This window comes from Carya illinoinensis, chromosome 14 (assembly GCF_018687715.1).
Source record: "Carya illinoinensis cultivar Pawnee chromosome 14, C.illinoinensisPawnee_v1, whole genome shotgun sequence".
Lineage (NCBI taxonomy): Eukaryota > Viridiplantae > Streptophyta > Magnoliopsida > Fagales > Juglandaceae > Carya > Carya illinoinensis.
Window position 1 is genome coordinate 13,567,896 of NC_056765.1, and position 22,075 is coordinate 13,589,970.

A 22,075-nucleotide genomic window follows, 5' to 3' on the forward strand; every position below is an offset into this window, starting at 1 on the left:
CATGATTCTCTCCTTCACATACACGTTGCCATGATTCTCTCCTTCAACGCATTTTGTAGTCGACAGTTCCCATGTATAGCAGATTATATTTCAAATTCTTTCATCCTTATAATTTCTATTTAAATTAATACAATAACCAAGAATAGACAGACTATTTTTCCTTACATAACACTTATATCAAGCTTCCCAAGTGACAAGGGGTGAAGTCAGCTTGTAGGAGGCTGCAACGGGCCACTCATGGGGTGGCCAACTTCGTGCCGTACAGAGCCGGCTGGTGGTGGCCACCCACTTGGTTTGTGATTTGTTTTTATTATGTCATCTGTTCTTTAATATTATTTCAATTGAAAAAGTGAAAAGATATTGGGATAATATTATTTTAATGTTATCTGGTTTTTATTTTTATTGACGAGTTTTTAAAGTATCTACATGGATCCTGAATTTATGATCTTATCCTTCACCTGAATGAGAAGAAATAGTCAATTAAGATATAGCCACGAACAGCAGATGGCTTTATTTCCATAACTTACCCAAGAAAAATACTCACCTTGATCATATCACTCATTTTTCAGATTCATAGACGTTCCTCCTCTGCATTTATGCAACCCTACAAATACAACTCCGAAAAGCCCCTTTTTGGTTCATGTTCAAGTTCTAGCTATGCTCTGCTGTAAATTTCAATTAGTCTATAGCTCTGCTTACGAAAGCGGTAAGACCCAGAGGCAGCATCCTAAGAGGAAATGGCTGGGAAGCAGTCCACATATTTGCCAGATTATAACATTACCATCCATGTTGCCTGCATGAAAGATGCTCGGGACGCCATGGATTCTACACTATGTAACACTCTAGATGGCAGCCCAAGAATCATTAGTAAACCAAAAACCAGTATGATTCGGCTCTTGCAAAACCGAGTCATAACAGGATGATCCTGTCCCTAGTTATGTTACTCAAACTCTTAAAAATGTATAATTCTTGTCACCATACAAGAAAATAAGTCATCAATCCAAGATGAAGTTTAGTGGACACCCACTGACAAAATCAATCCTTATATTCATCACTTTATTTATATGAAGAACATTCCAACCTGATATACATGGTATATACATGTATTGCAACACAACTGAATTTCTGTACTTCGGGCGTTGCAAATCACAACAGGCAAGAGAGAAAACGCCAACAGGATCTATACTTCACATGGTATTCCAAGTGGCCTCTATCTTTTCTCTCTTCCTTTAAGTTTATCGGGATGCCAATGACCAGAAGTTCAGTAAAAAAGAAGGTAATGCAGCAAACCAACTAATGAAAGCCAGGCCTGTAGCAGTTTCAAATTCCACACAGTGGTTTTGTGAACAGATATCAAGGTCATTGTCAATAAGCACTGTGATGCCAGCAGATGCACAGGCTGCAGCAAACATGAGAGTGGATGTGATCTGCAATGCAAAGACATCTTAGACATGTCAGTGATATGACATACTGCGGCACTTTGAGCAGGAAGGTTGACTCACAAGCCAAAATCTTAACATAATTCATAGGTTCAAAGTCGAAAATATGAAATAAATTTGACATTTATGGTGCACATAATTAAAGGAAATAACTAAGACAGTTCCTCTATGATATTCATGCAAAAATAGAGTTCATTATCAAGCATATTTCAAGATTCCACAGTACAGGAATGTACATTATTCAGATGTTTTATTACCAATTTGCACGAGCTGCTAACTCTGGATCCATCCTTACTAAAAGAGCAGTGTATAAATTTATCTACAAAAAAAATTATCTATCATGTTAAAACATGACTTGCAATGATTTGGCGTAGTGTCAAGTCATTTGAACTGATTCCAATCAGCAGAAACCTAGACTTCCTACTAGTTCTGAGCCAACTTGGACTAACTACATTATTCAGGCAAGATTAATTTCCTTGAGATTGTTTTTCGTGTAAGTAATTAATTTGTTATACAAAAAGGTTCTGCTTTGCGAAGGATACTGAAAGCAATGGAATAGTTGACTTTTTCCCCTTAAAATAATTTTTTGAGAAAGAAAACTATTTTCAATTCATTAAAAAGACATTACTGAATAACCATAGCATTGCTGGCTAACTAAGCACTTCATAAATGACTCATGAAATTTGTGTGCTGCTTATAAATGTCGGTGACAGGAACAGTGAATGCATAAAGCCCGCAGTGATAAATATGGGAAATGTGCAAGTAATACATCCAGAGGGGCAGGGAATAATAGTTCAAGGATTAGCCGGAACCATTAAAATAACAAAGCATGAGTAGTGCAGCATGTACTGTAAAGTTACAATCTTGCTAGAATTACTTGTATCTTACCCCATCACCAACAGCAAAGAAAGTGACAAGTCGATAATTCTGCAAAGAACGCCTCACTAAAAGGGCATAGATGTCTATGATGGCTAATGAAAAGCTCCAAAAACACTGCAAGCCAGCAGCCGCAACAAGGTAGCTAGAAAGAAAAATTAAAAAGCATTTCATGTTATGGAACTTTAAATAGCAGGACTCCAAGTGGATTGAAAATAACAAATCATTCATCCGACTTCACATTTCTAAGCATATAAGAACTTAGATACAGCAACAAGAAACATATGTAAAAGAGCTTAAATATATATTTTCATAGACAATGGACAACAAAAGCAACAGAAAACGAGTCTGAGGTGCAAGGAGTATTGTTAGGCCACGTCATTCGGAGAGGGGCCATAAGCCAAATCCCAAATACTTGGGATAAGTGGGGACGTGAAGAACCAGTGCATGCATGCAGTACGTGAAAAGCAGAAATGGACTGGGTCTTGAAAGGCGAGAGTTTTACGTGCGAATGGGTTTACGACAGTTACGCATTTTACGTCATCTTTATTTCCGTTAGTGTTGTTCTGTTTTGAGGTCTGTTTTATGCTCTGTTTTACGTGTGTTTACGTGTTTGAGTTTCGGTTAGTTAGCTGCTAGTTTTTCCTTCATTTTCGGCATGAATGTAAATGGCTTTGCTTATTTAAAGCAGCCCAGAAATTGTCATGGTTTAATCAGAAAATTTCATTCAATTATTGCGGTTTATTTCTCACCCGAAGAGAAAGCTATTTTACGTTAACATTATCTCAATTGTTGAGACCTATCATTGGCCTCAGAGCCAGGTTTTATTATGGGAACCAATAAGGAGCGTATCGAGCAGCTGGAAGCGGGACTTGATGGAGTGCAAGAGGGGTTACACAAGATGGAGCTCGGCATGGCTGACCGGCTTCGTCATGTGGAAGAAACTCTCAACCGTCTCTCCGATGTTTTGCTAGCAAACCAAGAGAATCCCATCCATGGGCACCATCACCGGGGAAGGCAACGATGGAGGACGGCTGGTTGTATCATCTAAAACAGCAAAACTTGAATTTCCTCGATTTTCAGGAGATGATCCGACGGAATGGTTCAACCGTGTGAACCAATTTTTTGAGTTCCAGAATACTCCCGAAGCCCAGAGAGTTTCTTTGGCCTCCTACCATTTGGAAGGAGAGGCCAACCAATGGTGACAGTGGATACGTAGGACATTCCAGGAAGATGGGCGCGTGCTGTCATGGATGAATTTTGAGGATGAACTCTGGGCTCGCTTCGGGCCTTCGGATTGCGAGGATTTCGATGAAGCACTTTCACGGGTTAGACAGGTTGGTTCCTTGCGTGAGTACCAGAAGGAATTTGAACGCTTGGGCAATCGAGTTAGAGGCTGGACGCAAAGAGCTCTTGTAGGAACTTTTATGGGTGGCTTAAAGACGGAGATCTCGGATGGTATACGGATGTTTAAGCCCCAGACATTAAGAGAAGCAATCAGTTTAGCACGAATGAAGGATGATCAATTGGCTAGACAAAGGAGGTTTGTAAGACCTGCACCACCAACGCGAGCTCCCCTAGCTCTTCCCCCTACTACTCGAGCAACAACACCAAACCCTGCTGTTCCCGTGAGACATCTTAGTTGGGAAGAAATGCAGCGGAGAAGGGCCCAAAATTTATGCTTTAATTGTAATGACCGTTTTACTGTAGGACACAAGTGTCAGGGCCCACGAATACTCATGTTGGAGAACTGCATGGATAACGGCAACCTGTTATGCGATGATGTCACCGAAGAACAACCAGTTGAAGAGAATTTCAAAGGGCCTCCTGAACCAGAAATTACGTTGCATGCACTTACGGGATGGACAGCTCCCAAAACCATGCGAATCACAGCCAAAATCTGCGCCCACGACGTCATCGTATTAATCGACAGCGGATCGACTCACAATTTCATTAGTGAGCGTATGGCCAATCTGCTGCGTCTACCCGTAGTCCCTACGGAAACTTTCACAGTCCGAGTTGCTAATGGAGAAAATCTCAAATGTCAAGGGAGGTTTGAGGAGGTACAAATCAATTTACACGGCACCATTTTTTCATTAACTCTGTATTCCTTACCTCTCTCAGGGATAGACGTGGTATTGGGAATTCAATGGCTTGAAACTCTTGGTTCTGTGGAGTGTGATTGGAGGAAATTAACCATGGAATTCACGTGGAAAAACCAGACCAAGAAATTGGTGGGCATAGACGGACAAAATATCCAAGCGGCATCAATCGAAGAGATAACTAAGGGGATTCGTCCCAGCCATGCTCTGTTTGCTGTGTGCCTACAGGTTGCCCAAACGGAACTTCCACAGAATATTCATCCAAGCTTGTGTGAGTTATTGCAGGAATTTTCAGATTTGTTCATTGAGCCTTCAAGCTTACCACCAACACGAGAGGTTGACCACGGTATTGCCCTCAAGGAAGGAACCGAACCGGTTAACGTTCGGCCTTACAGATATGCACACTATCAAAAGAACGAGATCAAGAAGCAGGTCCAAGATATGCTGCAATCCGGACTTGTGCGACCCAGCACTAGTCCCTTCCCGTCTCCTGTATTGCTAGTAAAAAAGAAAGAAGGAAACTGGCGATTTTGTACAGATTATCGCGCGCTCAATGCCGCAACCATTAAAGACCGATTTCCGATTCCCATAGTGGACGACATGTTGGATGAACTCTACGGTGCTTCTTATTTTACCAAGCTGGATCTGAGGGCGAGATACCATCAGGTACGAGTTAAACCAAGTGATATTCATAAAACTACTTTTCGAACGCATAATGGACATTACGAATACTTGGTTATGCCCTTCGGATTATGTAATGCACTGATTGAGCTGAAATATTGTATATTTTAGCTATTTAAAATCAATGTATTTTAAATTCATCATGACATTATTATTGGTTTTAAATGGAAAAATGGTTAAAATGAATAAATCAAGGTTGTGATTTTAATTGATTAAAAGCATGAATTTCTGCTTGAATTCTACCAACTATTGATTACTGTGCATTCTAGTCCATAATTTTTCTTGCTTTCCATTATCATTTGCATTTGTACCATTGTTTTTCTTGTTCTTCATGTTCATAAAGTTTCTTGGGCTATCTTTCCATCTTTTGGGTTCAATTCATGAACCTCAAAAGATAGAAGCACTTCTTGCCATCTTTGAATGGAAGTTGCTCAAGCTAATTTTTCATTTGTGTTATTTTGTTGTTAAGTGTTTTCTTTTTTTTTAATCTCCATCTCCATTTTTCATGCATACCATGGTTAATTATGTTCATGCCTTGTTCATACTTTGTCTTAAGCTTTCCCACCATTTAAACAATCCCAACTCCATCTAACCTCATACACGGCTACACCAATCATCCCACAAATCCACCAACTCATTTCCAACCCACCTAAATTATACATTAATTGGGAGGCTGCTTGTTTGGCTTAACTTACATCGGTTGGTGCAGCTAAATTAGTGTGAAGAACATGTGATGGATTGGTGCAATCAAAGGCTGCTGCTGTCCACCGAAATGAAGGAAGAAGTTGGTGCAATCAAAGGCTGCTGCTGTCCACCGAAATGAGAAGAAAATATAGAGAAACATGTGCTGAAATTAAAGTGCATGATATGCTGATTTTTCTGGGGTTGAAAGCTGGAATAATTTAATTGGTTGGGATTTGTTTTGGTTGATTGTAAAGGGAAGTAGTCGGCTATTTGTGAAATCATTGAGGAGAGTCGGCTGCTTATGATATGAAAAGTCAGTGCATGATTAAGTGGGGGATAGAGAGAAGTTGAGGTCGGTTGAAGAGAGGGAGAGAGAGACGTGTAGGGAGTGAGAATTGAGTAAAAGGTGCAGGCGAGATTGAGTGAAAGAATTTTCTGTCGATGGGTGTTTGTATTTTGCTGAAATATAAAGTCGGTGAGAGGCATTCTTCAAGTCAAAGGGCAATTTTCAGAAATAGAGAGAGACGTGTGAATGAAGTATTGTGTGCTGAAATTGAAAACAAAAAGATTGAAGAAGTCGGCTGGGAGGCAATGAAAAAACCGTGTATGAATTTGCAAGAAGTTAGGCATGAAGTTAGTCAACAAGTTAGGCATGAAGTTAGTCAACAAGTTAGGCATGAAGACTTAGTTGTTTGGTTTGAATTAATAAACCATTTGAATAAAATAAGAGAGGAGGAATGCAATGCAAGACACGGCAATTAAAGAGGAATGCAAGTGGCCGAAATTGAGGTGTGAATGCAAGAATGAAGTGTGAAACCAATTGAGGTGTGAATGCAAATTGAGTGTGAATGCAAGATTGAAGTGTGAAACCAATTAAATGAGAGATGAACTAGCCAAGATGTTCGGCTATAAAATGGGTGCAGTCCGAAGCTTACAAGGGAACAACTAGGACAACTCAAACTTAGACAAACACAACTCAACACACACAATTTTCTGCTATGTACTTGAAAGAATTAGCTCCTTTTTGTTTTAAGAAATTTTGTTTCTCCTTTTAGTTTCAAAACTTTGTTGTTTTAGCATTTTTATTAAGTGTATTAAGATTTGTTCTAGACTTTTATTTCATTAAGAGTAATACCTTAATATTAAGTGTGCTAGTTTGTTTCATTACTAGTTTATTTCATGTAACAAAAAGAAATTGTTTTAGAAGTTTTAATCAAGTGTGCTATTTTGTTTCATAAAGAATTGTTTTAGAAGTTCTAATTAATTGTGTTACCTTAATTTATTGCAAGAAAGGTTTGGTTTTAAGCTTTTGTTTTTGTTTTTGATTTTTCTGAACATCATACGTGGAGAGCAGAGGAATTGTTATAGAGTTTTTATTAAAGGTTTAGAGATTAATTTTCAAGAGTGATACGTGAGAAATTGTTCCTTATTGTTTCGAATTTCAATTGAATAGTGAAAGGAAGTTTTCGTTTAGACTTTTCGTTCCCTATTTTATTTAACTTCAGTTTAAAGTTTATAGAATACTTTTGAGTTTCTGTTTACTTATTTCGTGTTATTTATTTTTCTTACTTCTTTAAGTTTTCATTTAATAGTGATTACAACTGTTATGTGTTATTTTGAGAATTCGTGATTTAATTACAAAGATAAATTCTAGAATCTTGATTTTGGGCATTTTAAATTTTCCGTTCATGTTTTGTCAATTACTTTCTAATTTAGTTTAATACTTAATTTAGTTTTATTAATTTCTGAGTTTAATTTATTAGTCCTTTACATTCCAATCCAACAAACAAAAAAATCAAAAGACATGAATCTAGTCCATGACTAGTACCCTTTTCCATCCATTGTATATACCATCATTTTATTTTCTCTTTGTGAAGTTTTTCACATTTTTTCAACGAGTTTAATTTTAAGCAACTTTCCCTGAGGAGACGATCTAGGAATTTATTCCTAATTATTACACGACATCCTCCTGCACTTGGGATAACATTAGTGCTACTCATTTTTGAGTGAGTCAAGTTTTTGGCGCCGTTGCCGGGGAATAAGTTGTCTAACTTAAATTTAAACTTGTTATTTTATTTTATTTTTCTTTACCATATTATCTCTGGTTACTCATCTCATTTGCATCAACCACTCATCTCTACCATATTAGATTGATGTTTCATGTCATGGGTAAGAGACACTTCAAATAGGTTGCTTAGAGTCACATCGAGTGTTGAGAGTAGTATACACAGCTTGGAGATCGATAGCTCGTCTGTCTTTTCTTTGAGTGAGCCAGGTGACGAAATTGAAATTGAATCGGAAAACATGGCTGTACCTGCACCACGCACTCTTAAGGACTATTTGCAACCCACTCGTACCACTACACCTTCATGTATAATTTTACCTGAAAATGCACCTAATTTCTCTATCAAGCATGGCATGATGTCAGTGATACCTCAGTTCCACGGGATGGATTCTGAGAGTCCTTACCAGCACTTGACAGATTTTGAGCTGGCTTGTGCTACTTTTATCACTAGGGCTGTTACTGATGAATTCATTAGACTTCGTTTATTTCCTTTTTCTTTAAAGGATAAAGCGAAAATATGGTTTAACTCTTTGAGGCCTAATTCCATTTCTAGTTGGTCTGACATGCAGCGTGAATTCTTATAGAAATTTTTTCCTTTTCAGAGAACTCAATTTTTGCAGGAGCAGATCAGCCAGTTCAATCAGAGACCTGATGAGACTTTTCAGGCCAGTTGGGAAAAATTTAAGGATTTGGTGAACATTTGTCCACATCATAGTTTTGAATCCTAGAGGCTGGTGAGCTATTTTTATACTGGTCTCACTCCGGAATACAAGCAATTTGTTCAGACAATGTGCAATGGGGAGTTCTTCAGCAAAGAACCTGATGAAGCATTATCATTTTTCGACTACCTTGCTGAGAGAGCACAACAATGGAACACTCGTACTGATCGAGTTCCATTAACAGCACAGCCAATGAGGGCTATTTCTGGAGGGGGCAGATATGAGCTCAAAGGAGACACGGATGTTCAAGCCCGAATAACTGCATTGACTAGAAGAATGGAGGTCATGGAAATGGAAAAGGTAAAGGCTGCGAAAGTAGCAGAGGCATGTTTTATATGTGCTGATTCAAACCATAAGACCCAAGACTGCCCAATTATGCCAGTATTTCAAGAAGGTGGGTCTGAGCCAATACAATCAACTAACTGGGTTAATCGAGCACAGAATCAGCCTTTCTCCAACACATATAATCTGGGGTGGAGAAATCACCCAAATTTCTCATGGAGAAATGATCAGCCTGGTCGGTCCCCACCACCTCAGCAGCAGCCATTTAATCAAGGTGCTCCTCAGCACCCATATCCGCCATATCAAAATCCTCAGAGCTATCCTTATGTAGCTCCTCCTGGATTTCAGCCTTATGTAGCTGCACAAGGTCCTCAGCCTTCATCATCTGCCAAGAAGACTCTAGATGACAGTATGGCACAGATGGCCAATACACTTCAGCAATTCATGCAGATTCAGGCCACCACAAATAATCAAAATACTCAGGCCATAAATGAGTTGCGTGGCACTGTTAATAAGATGAGCACAACCTTGAGCACCCTAGAGAAAGGGAAATTTCCTGCACAACCTCAACCTAATCCTCAAGTATACAGACAACAACAACATCAAGTGCATAATGTCTCAGGAGACGTTATTGAGATAGCAAAAGCTGTTCTTACTTTGAGAAGTGGGAAGGAAGTTTCCCGACATGAGATGACCATAGACACAGAGGTAATTGCTCCTACGCCTAAAGATGCAGCAGAGACAGATGAAGCTGAAAAAGAGCCAGAGGTAGCAAAACCAGAACTGAAGAAGCCTGTGAGTGCAGATGCTGAAACTAGTAAGGGATACCAACCTGTGGTACCCTATCCTCAGAGATTGGCAGCTGGCAAAAAGAACAAGTATCACACGGAAATTCAAGAGATTTTTAAGCAAGTGAAAATTAATATTCCACTCTTGGATGCCATACAACAAGTACCTTCATATGCAAAATTTTTGAAGGACTTGTGCACGGTGAAGAGGAAGCTGAATGTGAAGAAGAAAGCTTTCCTAACAGAGCAAGTTAGTTCATTAATATTGAGCGAGACTCCTCAGAAGTTTGGAGATCCCAGCTCTCCCAATCCAAAAACTTGACTCACTCAAAAATGAGTAGCACTAATGCTATCCCAAGTGCAGGAGGATGTCGTGTAATAATTAGGAATAAATTCCTAAATCGTCTCCTCAGGGAAAGTTGTTTAAAATTAAACTCGTTGAAAAGATGTGAAAAACTTCACAAAGAGAAAATAAAATGATGGTATATACAATGGATGGAAAAGGGTATTAGTCATGGACTAGATTCATGTCTTTTGATTTTTTTGTTTGTTGGATTGGAATGTAAAGGACTAATAAATTAAACTCAGAAATTAATAAAACTAAATTAAGCATTAAACTAAATTAGAAAGTAATTGACAAAACATGAACGGAAAATTTAAAATGCCCAAAACCAAGATTCTAGAATTCATCTTTGTAATTAAATCACGAATTCTCAAAATAACACATAACAGTTGTAATCACTATTAAATGAAAACTTAAAGAAGTAAGAAAAATAAATAACACGAAATAAGTAAACAGAAACTCAAAAGTATTCTATAAACTTTAAACTGAAATTAAATAAAATAGGGAACGAAAAGTCTAAACGAAAACTTCCTTTCACTATTCAATTGAAATTCGAAACAAAAAGGAACAATTTCTCACGTATCACTCTTGAAAATTAATCTCTAAACCTTTAATAAAAACTCTATAACAATTCCTTTGCTCTCCACGTATGATGTTCAGAAAAATCAAAAATAAAAACAAAAGCTTAAAACCAAACCTTTCTTGCAATAAATTAAGGTAACACAATTAATTAGAACTTCTAAAATAATTCTTTATGAAACAAAATAGCACACTTGATTAAAACTTCTAAAACAATTTCTTTTTGTTACATGAAATAAACTAGTAATGAAACAAACTAGCACACTTAATATTAGTATTACTCTTAATGAAATAAAAGTCTAGAACAAATCTTAATACACTTAATAAAAATGCTAAAACAACAAAGTTTTGAAACTAAAAGGAGAAACAAAATTTCTTAAAACAAAAAGGAGCTAATTCTTTCAAGTACATAGCAGAAAATTGTGTGTGTTGAGTTGTGTTTGTCTAAGTTTGAGTTGTCCTAGTTGTTCCCTTGTAAGCTTCGGACTGCACCCATTTTATAGCCGAACATCTTGGCTAGTTCATCTCTCATTTAATTGGTTTCACACTTCAATCTTGCATTCACACTCAATTTGCATTCACACCTCAATTGGTTTCACACTTCATTCTTGCATTCACACCTCAATTTCGGCCACTTGCATTCCTCTTTAATTGCCGTGTCTTGCATTGCATTCCTCCTTTCTCATTTTATTCAATTGGTTTATTAATTCAAACCAAACAACCAAGTCTTCATGCCTAACTTGTTGACTAACTTCATGCCTAACTTGTTAACTAACTTCATGCCTAACTTCTTGCAAATTCATACACGGTTTCTTCATTGCCTCCCAGCCGACTTCTTCAATCTTTTTGTTTTCAATTTCAGCACACAATACTTCATTCACACGTCTCTCTCTATTTCTGGAAATTGCCCTTTGACTTGAAGAATGCCTCTCACCGACTTTATATTTCAGCAAAATACAAACACCCATCGACAGAAAATTCTTTCACTCAATCTCGCCTGCACCTTTTACTCAATTCTCACTCCCTACACGTCTCTCTCTCCCTCTCTTCAACCGACCTCAACTTCTCTCTATCCCCCACTTAATCATGCACTGACTTTTCATATCATAAGCAGCCGACTCTCCTCAATGATTTCACAAATAGCCGACTACTTCCCTTTACAATCAACCAAAACAAATCCCAACCAATTAAATTATTCCAGCATTCAACCCCAGAAAAATCAGCACATCATGCACTTTAATTTCAGCACATGTTTCTCTATATTTTCTTCTCATTTTGGTGGACAGCAGCAGCCTTTGATTGCACCAACTTCTTCCTTCATTTCGGTGGACAGCAGCAGCCTTTGATTGCACCAATCCATCACATGTTCCTCACACTAATTTAGCTGCACCAACCGATGTAAGTTAAGCCAAACAAGCAGCCTCCCAATTAATGTATAATTTAGGTGGGTTGGAAATGAGTTGGTGGATTTGTGGGGTGATTGGTGTAGCCGTGTATGAGGTTAGATAGAGTTGGGATTGTTTAAATGGTGGGAAAGCTTAAGACAAAGTATGAACAAGGCATGAACATAATTAACCATGGTATGCATGAAAAATGGAGATGGAGATTAAAAAAAAAGAAAACACTTAACAACAAAATAACACAAATGAAAAATTAGCTTGAGCAACTTCCATTCAAAGATGGCAAGAAGTGCTTCTATCTTTTGAGGTTCATGAATTGAACCCAAAAGATGGAAAGATAGCCCAAGAAACTTTATGAACATGAAGAACAAGAAAAACAATGGTACAAATGCAAATGATAATGGAAAGCAAGAAAAATTATGGACTAGAATGCACAGTAATCAATAGTTGGTAGAATTCAAGCAGAAATTCATGCTTTTAATCAATTAAAATCACAATTTTGATTTATTCATTTTAATCATTTTTCCATTTAAAACCAATAATAATGTCATGATGAATTTAAAATACATTGGTTTTAAATAGTTAAAATATACAATATTTCAGCTCAATCACACCCCCAACTAGCTTTTTGCTAATTCGTGAGCAAAATAGTGAAAATTAATTGAGATGAATATTGTATAAAAATCGAAATCCAAACAAAAACAATCGAACCCAATTCTGAATTCTCACAAAAGTGGCATGTTACTACTCAACCCCCAAGGGTTATACCCACCAAGACTATCTCAACAATATTTCACATAGAATTAAGGCAAACATCTCAAGACTCAAATGTGTGTGTGGAGCTAAATTGGTTGTGTTCCTCATTACTAACCATGATTTGTCATAGGATTTTTCAACCTTAAGATTTAATCATTGCTGATTTTAACTACCTCAAAGCCCAAGGGACTAGCAGTTTTCACGCCAGCTCTGTTTTTAAAGGTTGGATACTCAACCCCCAAAGTCTTGGATAACTATTTCTAGCCCTTTTTATTTAGGAAAGTTCACTAAGTTGCCTTTATTCATTTTCTCTCTCTTTTTTTATTTTTTTTTTCAATCCTTTTTTTTTTCTTTTTTTTTCTTTTCTTTTTTCTTTTTGGCATGGCTCGGTAGTCCTGCAGTTTACTTCTCCAGTATTAAATCAATGAATGGTAAATAAGGAACACTACAAGCGTAAGCATGTGCAAAATGTCCTTCAAACTTTGCCTTTCGTTCTACAAAAATTTTATCAAGTTTTATCTCAATAACTATAACATCCTGGTGTTTCAAGCCACATATCAACATAATATGATGCATCAAAAATCATGCTCTATGTTTAAACTTGAAAATAAATCTTCACAAATGATCCCGCTCAACTACTCCACCAAGATGCTCAAATTTCAATTTTTTTTTTTTATATATATATATGTGCATGCACCCTCCACATTTCAAGCGATCATGAACTCCATCTTTCGACATCATCTTCAAAAATTCATATTAGTTTTCTTTGATGATATTTTGATCTATAGTCCGGACTGGGATCAACATTTAGTGCATGTAAGGCAGACTTTTGAAATACTGAGGCAACACAGATTTTTTGTTAAAGCTAGCAAATGTGCATTCGGGCAGCAAGAATTGGAGTACTTGGGGCACATCATCACCAACCAAGGCGTGAAGGTGGATGAACAAAAAATTTCTGCTATGATAGCTTGGCCTCAACCTACTAACATTTTGGAACTACGTGGGTTTTTAGGCTTGACAGGTTATTACCGAAAGTTCGTCAAAGACTACGGCATTATAGCGCAGCCTCTCACCAACCTTCTCAAAAAAGGCCAGTTCAGATGGAATGAAGAAGCTGAGAACGCTTTCCATGCTCTCAAACAGGCCATGACGACCACACCGATATTAGCTATGCCAAACTTCAATCATGTTTTCACTATCAAAACAGATGCGTCTGGAGAAGGAATTGGAGTGGTCCTATCACAACAAGGCAAACCAGTGGCATACATGAGTCGAGCCCTCAGAATGACAAAAAAACCATGCTCGACGTACGCTAAGGAGATGTTGGCTATCGTCGAAGCCATACGTACCTGGCGGCCTTATCTTCTCAGCCACAAATTCTATATTCAGACCGATCAGCGCAGCCTCAAATATTTTCTAGAGCAATGAATCGCAACACCGGAGCAACAAAAATGGGTTGCTAAACTCCTGGGCTACGACTACGAAATTAAATACAGACCAGGCCGTGAGAATTCCGCAGCAGATGCTCTCTCCTGAAAACAGGGCAGCCCCATTCTTCATGGAATTTCCTTTCCGCAAGTTAGCTTATGGGAGGAAATTAAAAAAGCTGCAGAAGAAGACCAATACATTCAGTCAAAGGGCTGTGCGGCCACTGAGCAACCGGGAGGATCATCTATGTGGCGTCAAGGACTGTTACTATACAAAGGAAGGGTCATCGTGCCGAACGATGCGTCCTTAAGGGCAAAACTGTTACACGAAATGCATGACACCAAGGTAGGGGGTCATTCGGGAATCCTACGAACATTCAACAAGCTAAGACAACAGCTTTATTGGCCTGGGATGCATAACTCAGTGCAAGACTACATCAAAGGGTGCGAGGTATGCCAAAAAATAAAAGCCGAAACATTGGCTCCAGCTGGGCTTCTTCAACCGCTGCCAATCCCATGCCAAGTGTGGGATGATATCACCTTAGACTTTATCGAGGGCCTCCCAGCGTCGCAAGGAAAGGACACCATCATGGTGGTTGTCGACAAACTTAGTAAGTCCGCTCATTTCCTTACTTTAAGTCACCCTTTTTACAGCAAAAATGGTAGCCGAAAAATTTGTTGAAGGCATCATCAAGCTTCACGGTATACCCAGATCAATTGTTAGTGATCAGGACCCAATCTTCATTAGTAACTTCTGGAAGGAATTTTTTAAGCTATCGGGCACCAAATTACAGCTCAGCTCCGCTTACCACCCCCAGACGGATGGCCAGTCGGAAGTCGTCAATCGCTGCGTCGAACAATACCTCGGGTGTTTTGTTCATCAGTAGCCACGAAAATGGAGTGGCTATTTACCTTGGGCGGAATACTGGTATAATACGACATACCATATTTCAACGGGGATGACTCCTTTCCAGGCGTTGTATGGGAGATTGCCACCTTCCATTCCAACGTATAAAGATGGACTCTCACCAGTACATGAAGTTGACCAGCAACTCATAACCCGAGATGAACTGCTTCGGCAACTGAAAGCCAATTTAGAACGATCAGTAAACAAAATGAAGCAAATGGCGGTAAGAAGCGCAGAGATATTTTGTTCGATATCAGCGAAAAGGTATTGTTGAAGTTACACCCATATCGCCAGCAAACAATCTTCAAACGGGTCCATAAGAAACTAGCCAGCCGTTTTTATGGTCCCTATCAGATCCTAGAGAAGATCGGGCTAGTTGCATACAAATTACAATTACCAGACGGGGCACACATTCACCCGGTATTTCACGTGTCACTACTCAAACGGTACCTAGATGACGGGAGGAACGTTGAAAAGCCACAGACTGAGTTACCACCATTCACCGATGGAGGGGTGGTCTTATTAGAGCCACACACAATTTTAGACTACCGCTGGGTCAAGCAAGGACCTCACCTGGTTGAAGAATGCTTAGTGCAACGGAAGCACCTTCCAGCCGAAGAAGCAACATGGGAGCCAATAAAAACATTACGGGAGATGTTTCCAAATTTGGACCTTGAGGACAAGGATCCACTTGATGGGGGAGGTATTGTTAGGCCACGTCGTTCGGAGAGGGGCCATAAGCCAAATCCCAAATACTTGGGATAAGTGGGGACGTGAAGAACTAGTGCATGGACGTGATGAACCAGTGCATGCATGCAGTACGTGAAAAGCAGACATGGACTGGGTCTTGATAGGCGAGAGTTTTACGTGCGAATGGGTTTACGGCAGTTACGCATTTTACGTCATCTTTATTTCCGTTAGTGTTGTTCTGTTTTGAGCTCTGTTTTACGTGTGTTTACGTGTTTGAGTTTCGGTTAGTTAGCTGCTAGTTTTTCCTTCATTTTCGGCATGAATGTAAATGGCTTTGCTTATTTAAAGCAGCCCAGAAATTGTCATGGTTTAATCAGAAAATTTCATTCAATTATTGCGGTTTATTTCTCATCCGAAGAGAAAGCTATTTTACATTAACATTATCTCAATTGTTGGGACCTATCAATCAATAGGTGCCAAATGGCCTGGATGCCCAAATCTTAGACGATAAATCATCTCTGAATAATTAGATTTTATTTTCTTTAAGTAAAAAGGATGAGAAGGGGGAGTGATGCAGGCCCAATCATAGCAGAATTGTTCTTAGTTTGGAATGCTGGGGGAAATGTAAACATCTACCATTTGGGTGCAATAGGTGCTCTATGGTTCCTACTTTTTAGGCTGATAAGCAGTTTCCTTGTTTAAGTCAATTTGAAGTCTTTATTTCAAATGAGCTCCTTAAAAAAAAGAGGTAATTAGCGTCAATTTCTGTCAAAGGTCAAAGAAAGACGTTGTAACTTATTAGAAGTCATTTATGAGTTTACGTCTTACCAAGACATTTTATTATTTTGAGTCTTTTATTTATTATCAGCATTGCAATCTTGAAAGACAATAGCCACAAATTTTGTTAGGATTTTGTCATAGAGTTTTATTTTATTTGATGTGTGGAAATTGTATGCCTATAAAAAGGCAACTCTAGGGTCATTTTAAGTGTGTTGAAAATACTCTTTGAAAGAGTTTTTCTCTATATCCTATTATCTTAGAGTGAGATGTTTAAGATCTACAGAAGAGGTATCCGTGTTTGTCTATATCGTTGCATTCATAGCATCGGATTTGGTCTGCACGCTGCATCAGGGAGATTTGAGGCTAGTACCCTCTATCAGGACATGACCATAGTAGCATTCACAAGAATAGTTTAGATAGTGAGGAGCTGTGGGTGCTCCCTCAAGATAGACTTGAGCCATGGCTTTAACCAAACCCCACCTAACTTATGACCTCTTATCCACCAAGCCACAAGGGAGTAAGCATTAGGGAGGTAACGGTCAATTCAATTTAATTTTTCTTCTCTTCTCCTAACCCTTGTCCCAACATCTCCAAGATTGATACTTCACCATTTCACAAATTCCATACTACAGATATATGCTTCATAGCACACCGATAAAATAAAACCACTATCACTGCATCCAAATTTGCGAAGGGGATAAAGTCATCAAACCAATAGATATCTTTCCACATTATGATTGACAATATTTTCTTATTGGCACTAGGTGTCCGGGAATAGCATCCTGATTAGTCCCAGGACTGCTTAGGCCCATGGTAAGGAGTTTTCCGCAAGTGTACCTTGGTAATTCAAGGAAAAAATCCTCCAGTCTGATGGCTCATAGAAATTGTTTGCACCCAAGGGGATTTGAACCTTAGACTTGGGAGAAGCATACCCCCAAGCCCAAGCCTTTACCACTTGAGCCAACACCTAGGGGTTAGTGACCATATATCTCACATGAAGCATCATAACTCCTATGGTACTCTCCTATAAGGCTTCCAACGCATAGCAATCCGGCTGTGTAGAAAGAAAAGGCTTTCTACCAAAACTTTAGGAGCACTTTACTTCTTCACACTGAAATTTCTAACGTCTTGGTTCTGCTTGGTCACTGAGATTTTTCAGATAAAAATTTTGAATTTTAAGATTAAATATTAAAATATTATATTTTATTACTATTATTTTATTGAGATTTGAAAAAGTTAAGAAAAAGTTAAATTGTTTATTATATTTTGTATGGAGATTCGAAAAAGTTGTAATGATGAGATGAGAATTTTATGTGGCCAAACAGTACTTAAGTGCATCTCAACCGACGCCTTCTATTCTAAACATTTCAATCAAACTGCTAAGATCACTGCACATAAGACTGTCTAAAACTGGAGTCGGATTGATTACAAACCCAAATTGGGGCTCATGTTCTAAATTGCGGGATCAAAGTTATTCATCCAAAGTTTTGTGTCAGTTTCCAAATCCAAAATTCAACAAATATTTCCATATCGAGAAATCTTAGTAAAGGAAATCATTATAACATAATAAGATTAAAGGAAGTGTAAATACCTGAAAGCAGTGACGGAAGGAAAGTCACTGGTGGTAGCCATGATACAAAGCGCCCCAACCGCAAAGAGAAACTGGGAAATACGCAAGCCCAGCCCACCGGGTGTGCCGGGCATTCCAGAATAGTCCTTCATCCTCACCCTCGGTGGGTTCCCACCACCGCCGTCTGTCGTTGGAAGATCTTCCACTGGGTGAACCGTCGCATGGCTCACGTTCATCTCCTCCCCCAAAAAATATCAGAAGAAAAACTTACATGCAATCTTAGTTCATAGCTGTAGCAGATCGCAAGTATCCAAACAGAACTTCAAGATCCAATCCAACCGAACCGTGTAGACACTGCGAGAAAAGAAAAACGAGCAAAAGAAAATAAAATTTTAAGCCGAAAACAATTTATCAAGAAAACAACCATAAGAACCAATAGTATCCCACATTTCAAAAATTCCTAATCTTATCTTTTTACTCATCAAAGAGTGGACGACGCTACGGTTCCGATCGAGAAAAAACAAAAGGTCAAATAAACAAAACCTTCTTAAATCGCGGAGAAAATTGGTTTCTCGTATGGAATAAGATAGGATTCTGGGTGCGAACCTCAGATCCAGGTGGTGGTTGTCGTTGATGATGATACTACGAGTATGACAGAAGAAATTGGTTTTTATGAGGTAACATAGCAAAGTGGTCAACTGGTTTCATGTTTGTACTGTGTACACTGTTTCCGTTTGTTCGTTGTTCTATAAAAATTGTGTACTTGCTGCATTTGTGGATTTTATTTTATTTTATTTTAATAATGCTAGTTAGTCCATTATTTTCAACTCTTCAAAGTTGACGTCAGTATATTTAATGTTTTTTTTTAATAAAAAATGGTTAAAACTGTTAGCACGAATGCATTTGAATATTTTTTAATATTAAAAAAATATATACAAAATAATAATGTTATAGTTATAAATATCCTACAATTATTTAAAAAAAAAGTAAAATTTATTATTAAAAAATTATTTTTTTACATCAATCTCGTATTTATTTATTTTTATAATTATAATTATCATTTTTCTTAAAAAAAAAAAAAAAACAGTTACAATTAGTTAGTTTCTGTACGTTAAAAAAATGTTTAAAAAACATGTAGGATTGCACTGGGGGCTCACCGAGCGGTAAGAGCTGGCGGTACACTGGAAAGATAATGTTTTTTACTCTTTTTTGCAATGATGGTAAAATGACTTCCCATTTCTTCGCTTGAGATATTTACAGGGGAGTAATGTTTAAAGTGTATCACCCCCGTACATTTTATTAAAAAGTAACGGATTCTATTAGTAAAAGGTAATTTTTTATTTTATTTTATTTTATTTATATAGATTCTAGATTTATTTATTTATTTAGATATATAATATTCATATATGTGCAAACCATAGAATACAAGTGACTTGAAATAGGGAAAATTAAAGATGGAAATGGCACCTTCCTGCAAGAAGATTTAACTTATAAAACTGTTTTCACGACTTGTCTCAAAAGTCTATTTTCTATTTCAAAACTGAGGGTGTTTGAAACTTTATTTCAATACGATAAGTGTTATAGTTATAAATAGATTTTATAAAATTAAATTTATAAATTCACGTGACTATAATCAAAATATATTAATTTATAAATTTATTTTTATAAAGTTATTTTGTAACTAAACATTTCTCTTTTAGTACTTAAGAACAAAGTATTTCATAAGATACGAAGAGGGAGCTGACTAGATGTCACCATTCCAGGACTTAATGGAACTTCTTCTTCCCAAACTTACAGGCAACTGTTTGTGAAAAGGTATGCGACCGTGCCCTCAAGTTTTCTCATAAAGGAATATCTCTAGAGGCCATCAATGAAACTCATGTCATTACTCTCATCCCAGAGCTCAAGGGTCCTATCAAGTTAAATGATTTCATGACTATTAAGTCTTTATAATGTTGTCTACAAGATTATATCAAAAATTTAAGCCAATATGCTCAAAATGCGTCAAATCATTTCTCTAAATCAAAGTGATTTCATTCCGAGTAGTCTTATCACTGACAATACTCTTGCTACATACAAAATACCACATACGAAATAATTCATACTATAAACTCTGGTTATGTGGAAAAGAAGGTTATATGGCAGTGAGATTTAGACGTAAAGCTTATGATAGGGTAGAATGAGATTTTTTTAAGATAGACAAGATGGTTAAGATGAGTTTCAGTACAAAATAGATAACTCTAATTATGGAGTGTGTTTTATCTGTGTCCTACTCTATGTTAGTTAATGGTGAACCACAACAACCTTTCCAACCTTGTGGTGGACTTTGCCAAGTTGATCCCCTTTCTCCTATTTGTTCATACTTTGTTCTAAGTTGCTAAGATGTCTTATTACACATGCTAATCTGAGTGGTGCCATTTGTGGTGTGCCAATTGCAAGAGGATTGCTTGAGCGTCTCAATATTTTAGTTGATGATAGTTTGCATTTCATTAAAGCAAATCCTTTGGTGTGGTGTACATTGCAAGGAACTCTAGACATTTATGAGAGGGATCTTTGACAGAAATAGAATCGAGACAAAACTTCAATTCACTTCAGCTGAAACACAAGCAGGGAGATAAGGAAAAAGTTAATAAACTTTTCACAGGTCAGATCTACAGGTTGTTTTGAGAAATATCTTGGACTTCCTTAAATGGATGGAAGAGCTAGAATTAAAAGTTTTAAAGGGATTACGGATAGGATTTTGGAAGTAACATGTTGTTTGGAAACCCAAGTTCTTGTCTCATGCCAGGAAATAAATTCTTCTTAAAGCTACTATTCAAGCAATACCAATTTATTGTATAGGCATTTTTCGACTACCTAAAGCACTATGTTCTCAAATAAATAGAATGATGCAAAGAATTTTTGGGGGCCACAAGGAAAATGAAACCGGAATGCATTGGTTGAATGACAAAAAAGGGAAGGGCAAAGAAGCAAGAGGATCTTGGTTCAACACAAGACTTTGGTGGCAAACCAACTTTGGATAGTGCTGCAGACTCCAAACTCTCTATCATTTGATTCCTCAATGCCAAATATTTTCCTCGTAACTCTTTACAAGATGCTATATTGCTTAAGAATGCTTCATATGCATGGAGAAACATTTTTTCAGCCCAAGATCTTTTCTATGAAGGACTTTGGTGGAAAGTGGGCAATGGAAAGAATATATGCATGTGGAAAGATAAATGAATACCACAGCCTAGTACCTTTGCAGTACAATCTCAATTTAAGATCCTGGATGAGGATGCAAAATTGGAGGAATTGGTTGACCAAAACTCGAAGGAATGGAAGAAAGACCTAGTAAAGAAGATTTTCAATACAGAGGAAGTTGGAGTCATTTTGAATCTTTCTCTCAGCCCTTTAAATAGTGAAGATAAATTAGTGTGGAGATGCATAACAAATGGTAGATGTTCTTTCAAAAGTGCATACCATCTGCAGCAGGAGATATACAATGGGACAAGTTGTGTTCCTCTCAGGGTGGGGATGAGACGTTTTGCAACTCAAATGTTTCGCCAGTAATCAATAATTTTATGTGGCAAGCATGTTGTAATATTCTACCAACTCGAGCAAACCTTAAGAAAGGAATATGCTATGCAAGAATCATTATGTCCAATACGGGAGCTAGATTAGAAAATTACAGAACATTTTTTCTATGGGAATGCCCTTCAGCAAAGGATGCTTGGGGCATTTGTAGTAAGCAGACTCAAAATTGCAGTCTCGAAGATCTCAGCTTTCTGGATATTTTCATGACCTTGTCTGTTAAGTTAGAGGCTGAGGTGGAACAGATGATTGTTATAGCGAGAGATTTATGATTAGGAAGGAACAACTAACTAGGTCATCCAGGAAAACACTTTCCATCATCCCTCCCAACTAGCTTTAGCACAAGGATCTCTGAAAGAATTTCAGGAACTAAAGCAGCAAGTAGCAAGAGAAAAGGTAGTTCAATAGGAAGGC

The 22,075-nt window shown here is 37.7% G+C and overlaps 1 protein-coding gene across 3 annotated transcripts; it reads right to left on the reverse strand.

The window, feature by feature from the left end:
• Positions 1 to 868: 868 nt before the first annotated feature.
• Positions 869 to 18,850, reverse strand: LOC122294665 (CASP-like protein 5A2). 3 transcript variants are annotated; one of them, XM_043103577.1, is made up of 4 exons: positions 18,695 to 18,850; positions 18,110 to 18,442; positions 2,328 to 2,460; positions 869 to 1,427 (listed from the first exon to the last, which is right to left on the reverse strand). In XM_043103577.1, the coding sequence occupies exons 2-4, from the start codon at positions 18,322 to 18,324 to the stop codon at positions 1,236 to 1,238; spliced, it is 540 nt and encodes a 179-aa protein (XP_042959511.1). In that variant the 5' UTR covers positions 18,325 to 18,442; positions 18,695 to 18,850; the 3' UTR covers positions 869 to 1,235. The 3 variants fall into 3 exon arrangements, with proteins under 3 accessions (XP_042959511.1, XP_042959512.1, XP_042959510.1); XM_043103578.1 differs by having other exon boundaries at positions 18,536 to 18,822; XM_043103576.1 differs by having other exon boundaries at positions 18,632 to 18,821.
• Positions 18,851 to 22,075: the final 3,225 nt, after the last annotated feature.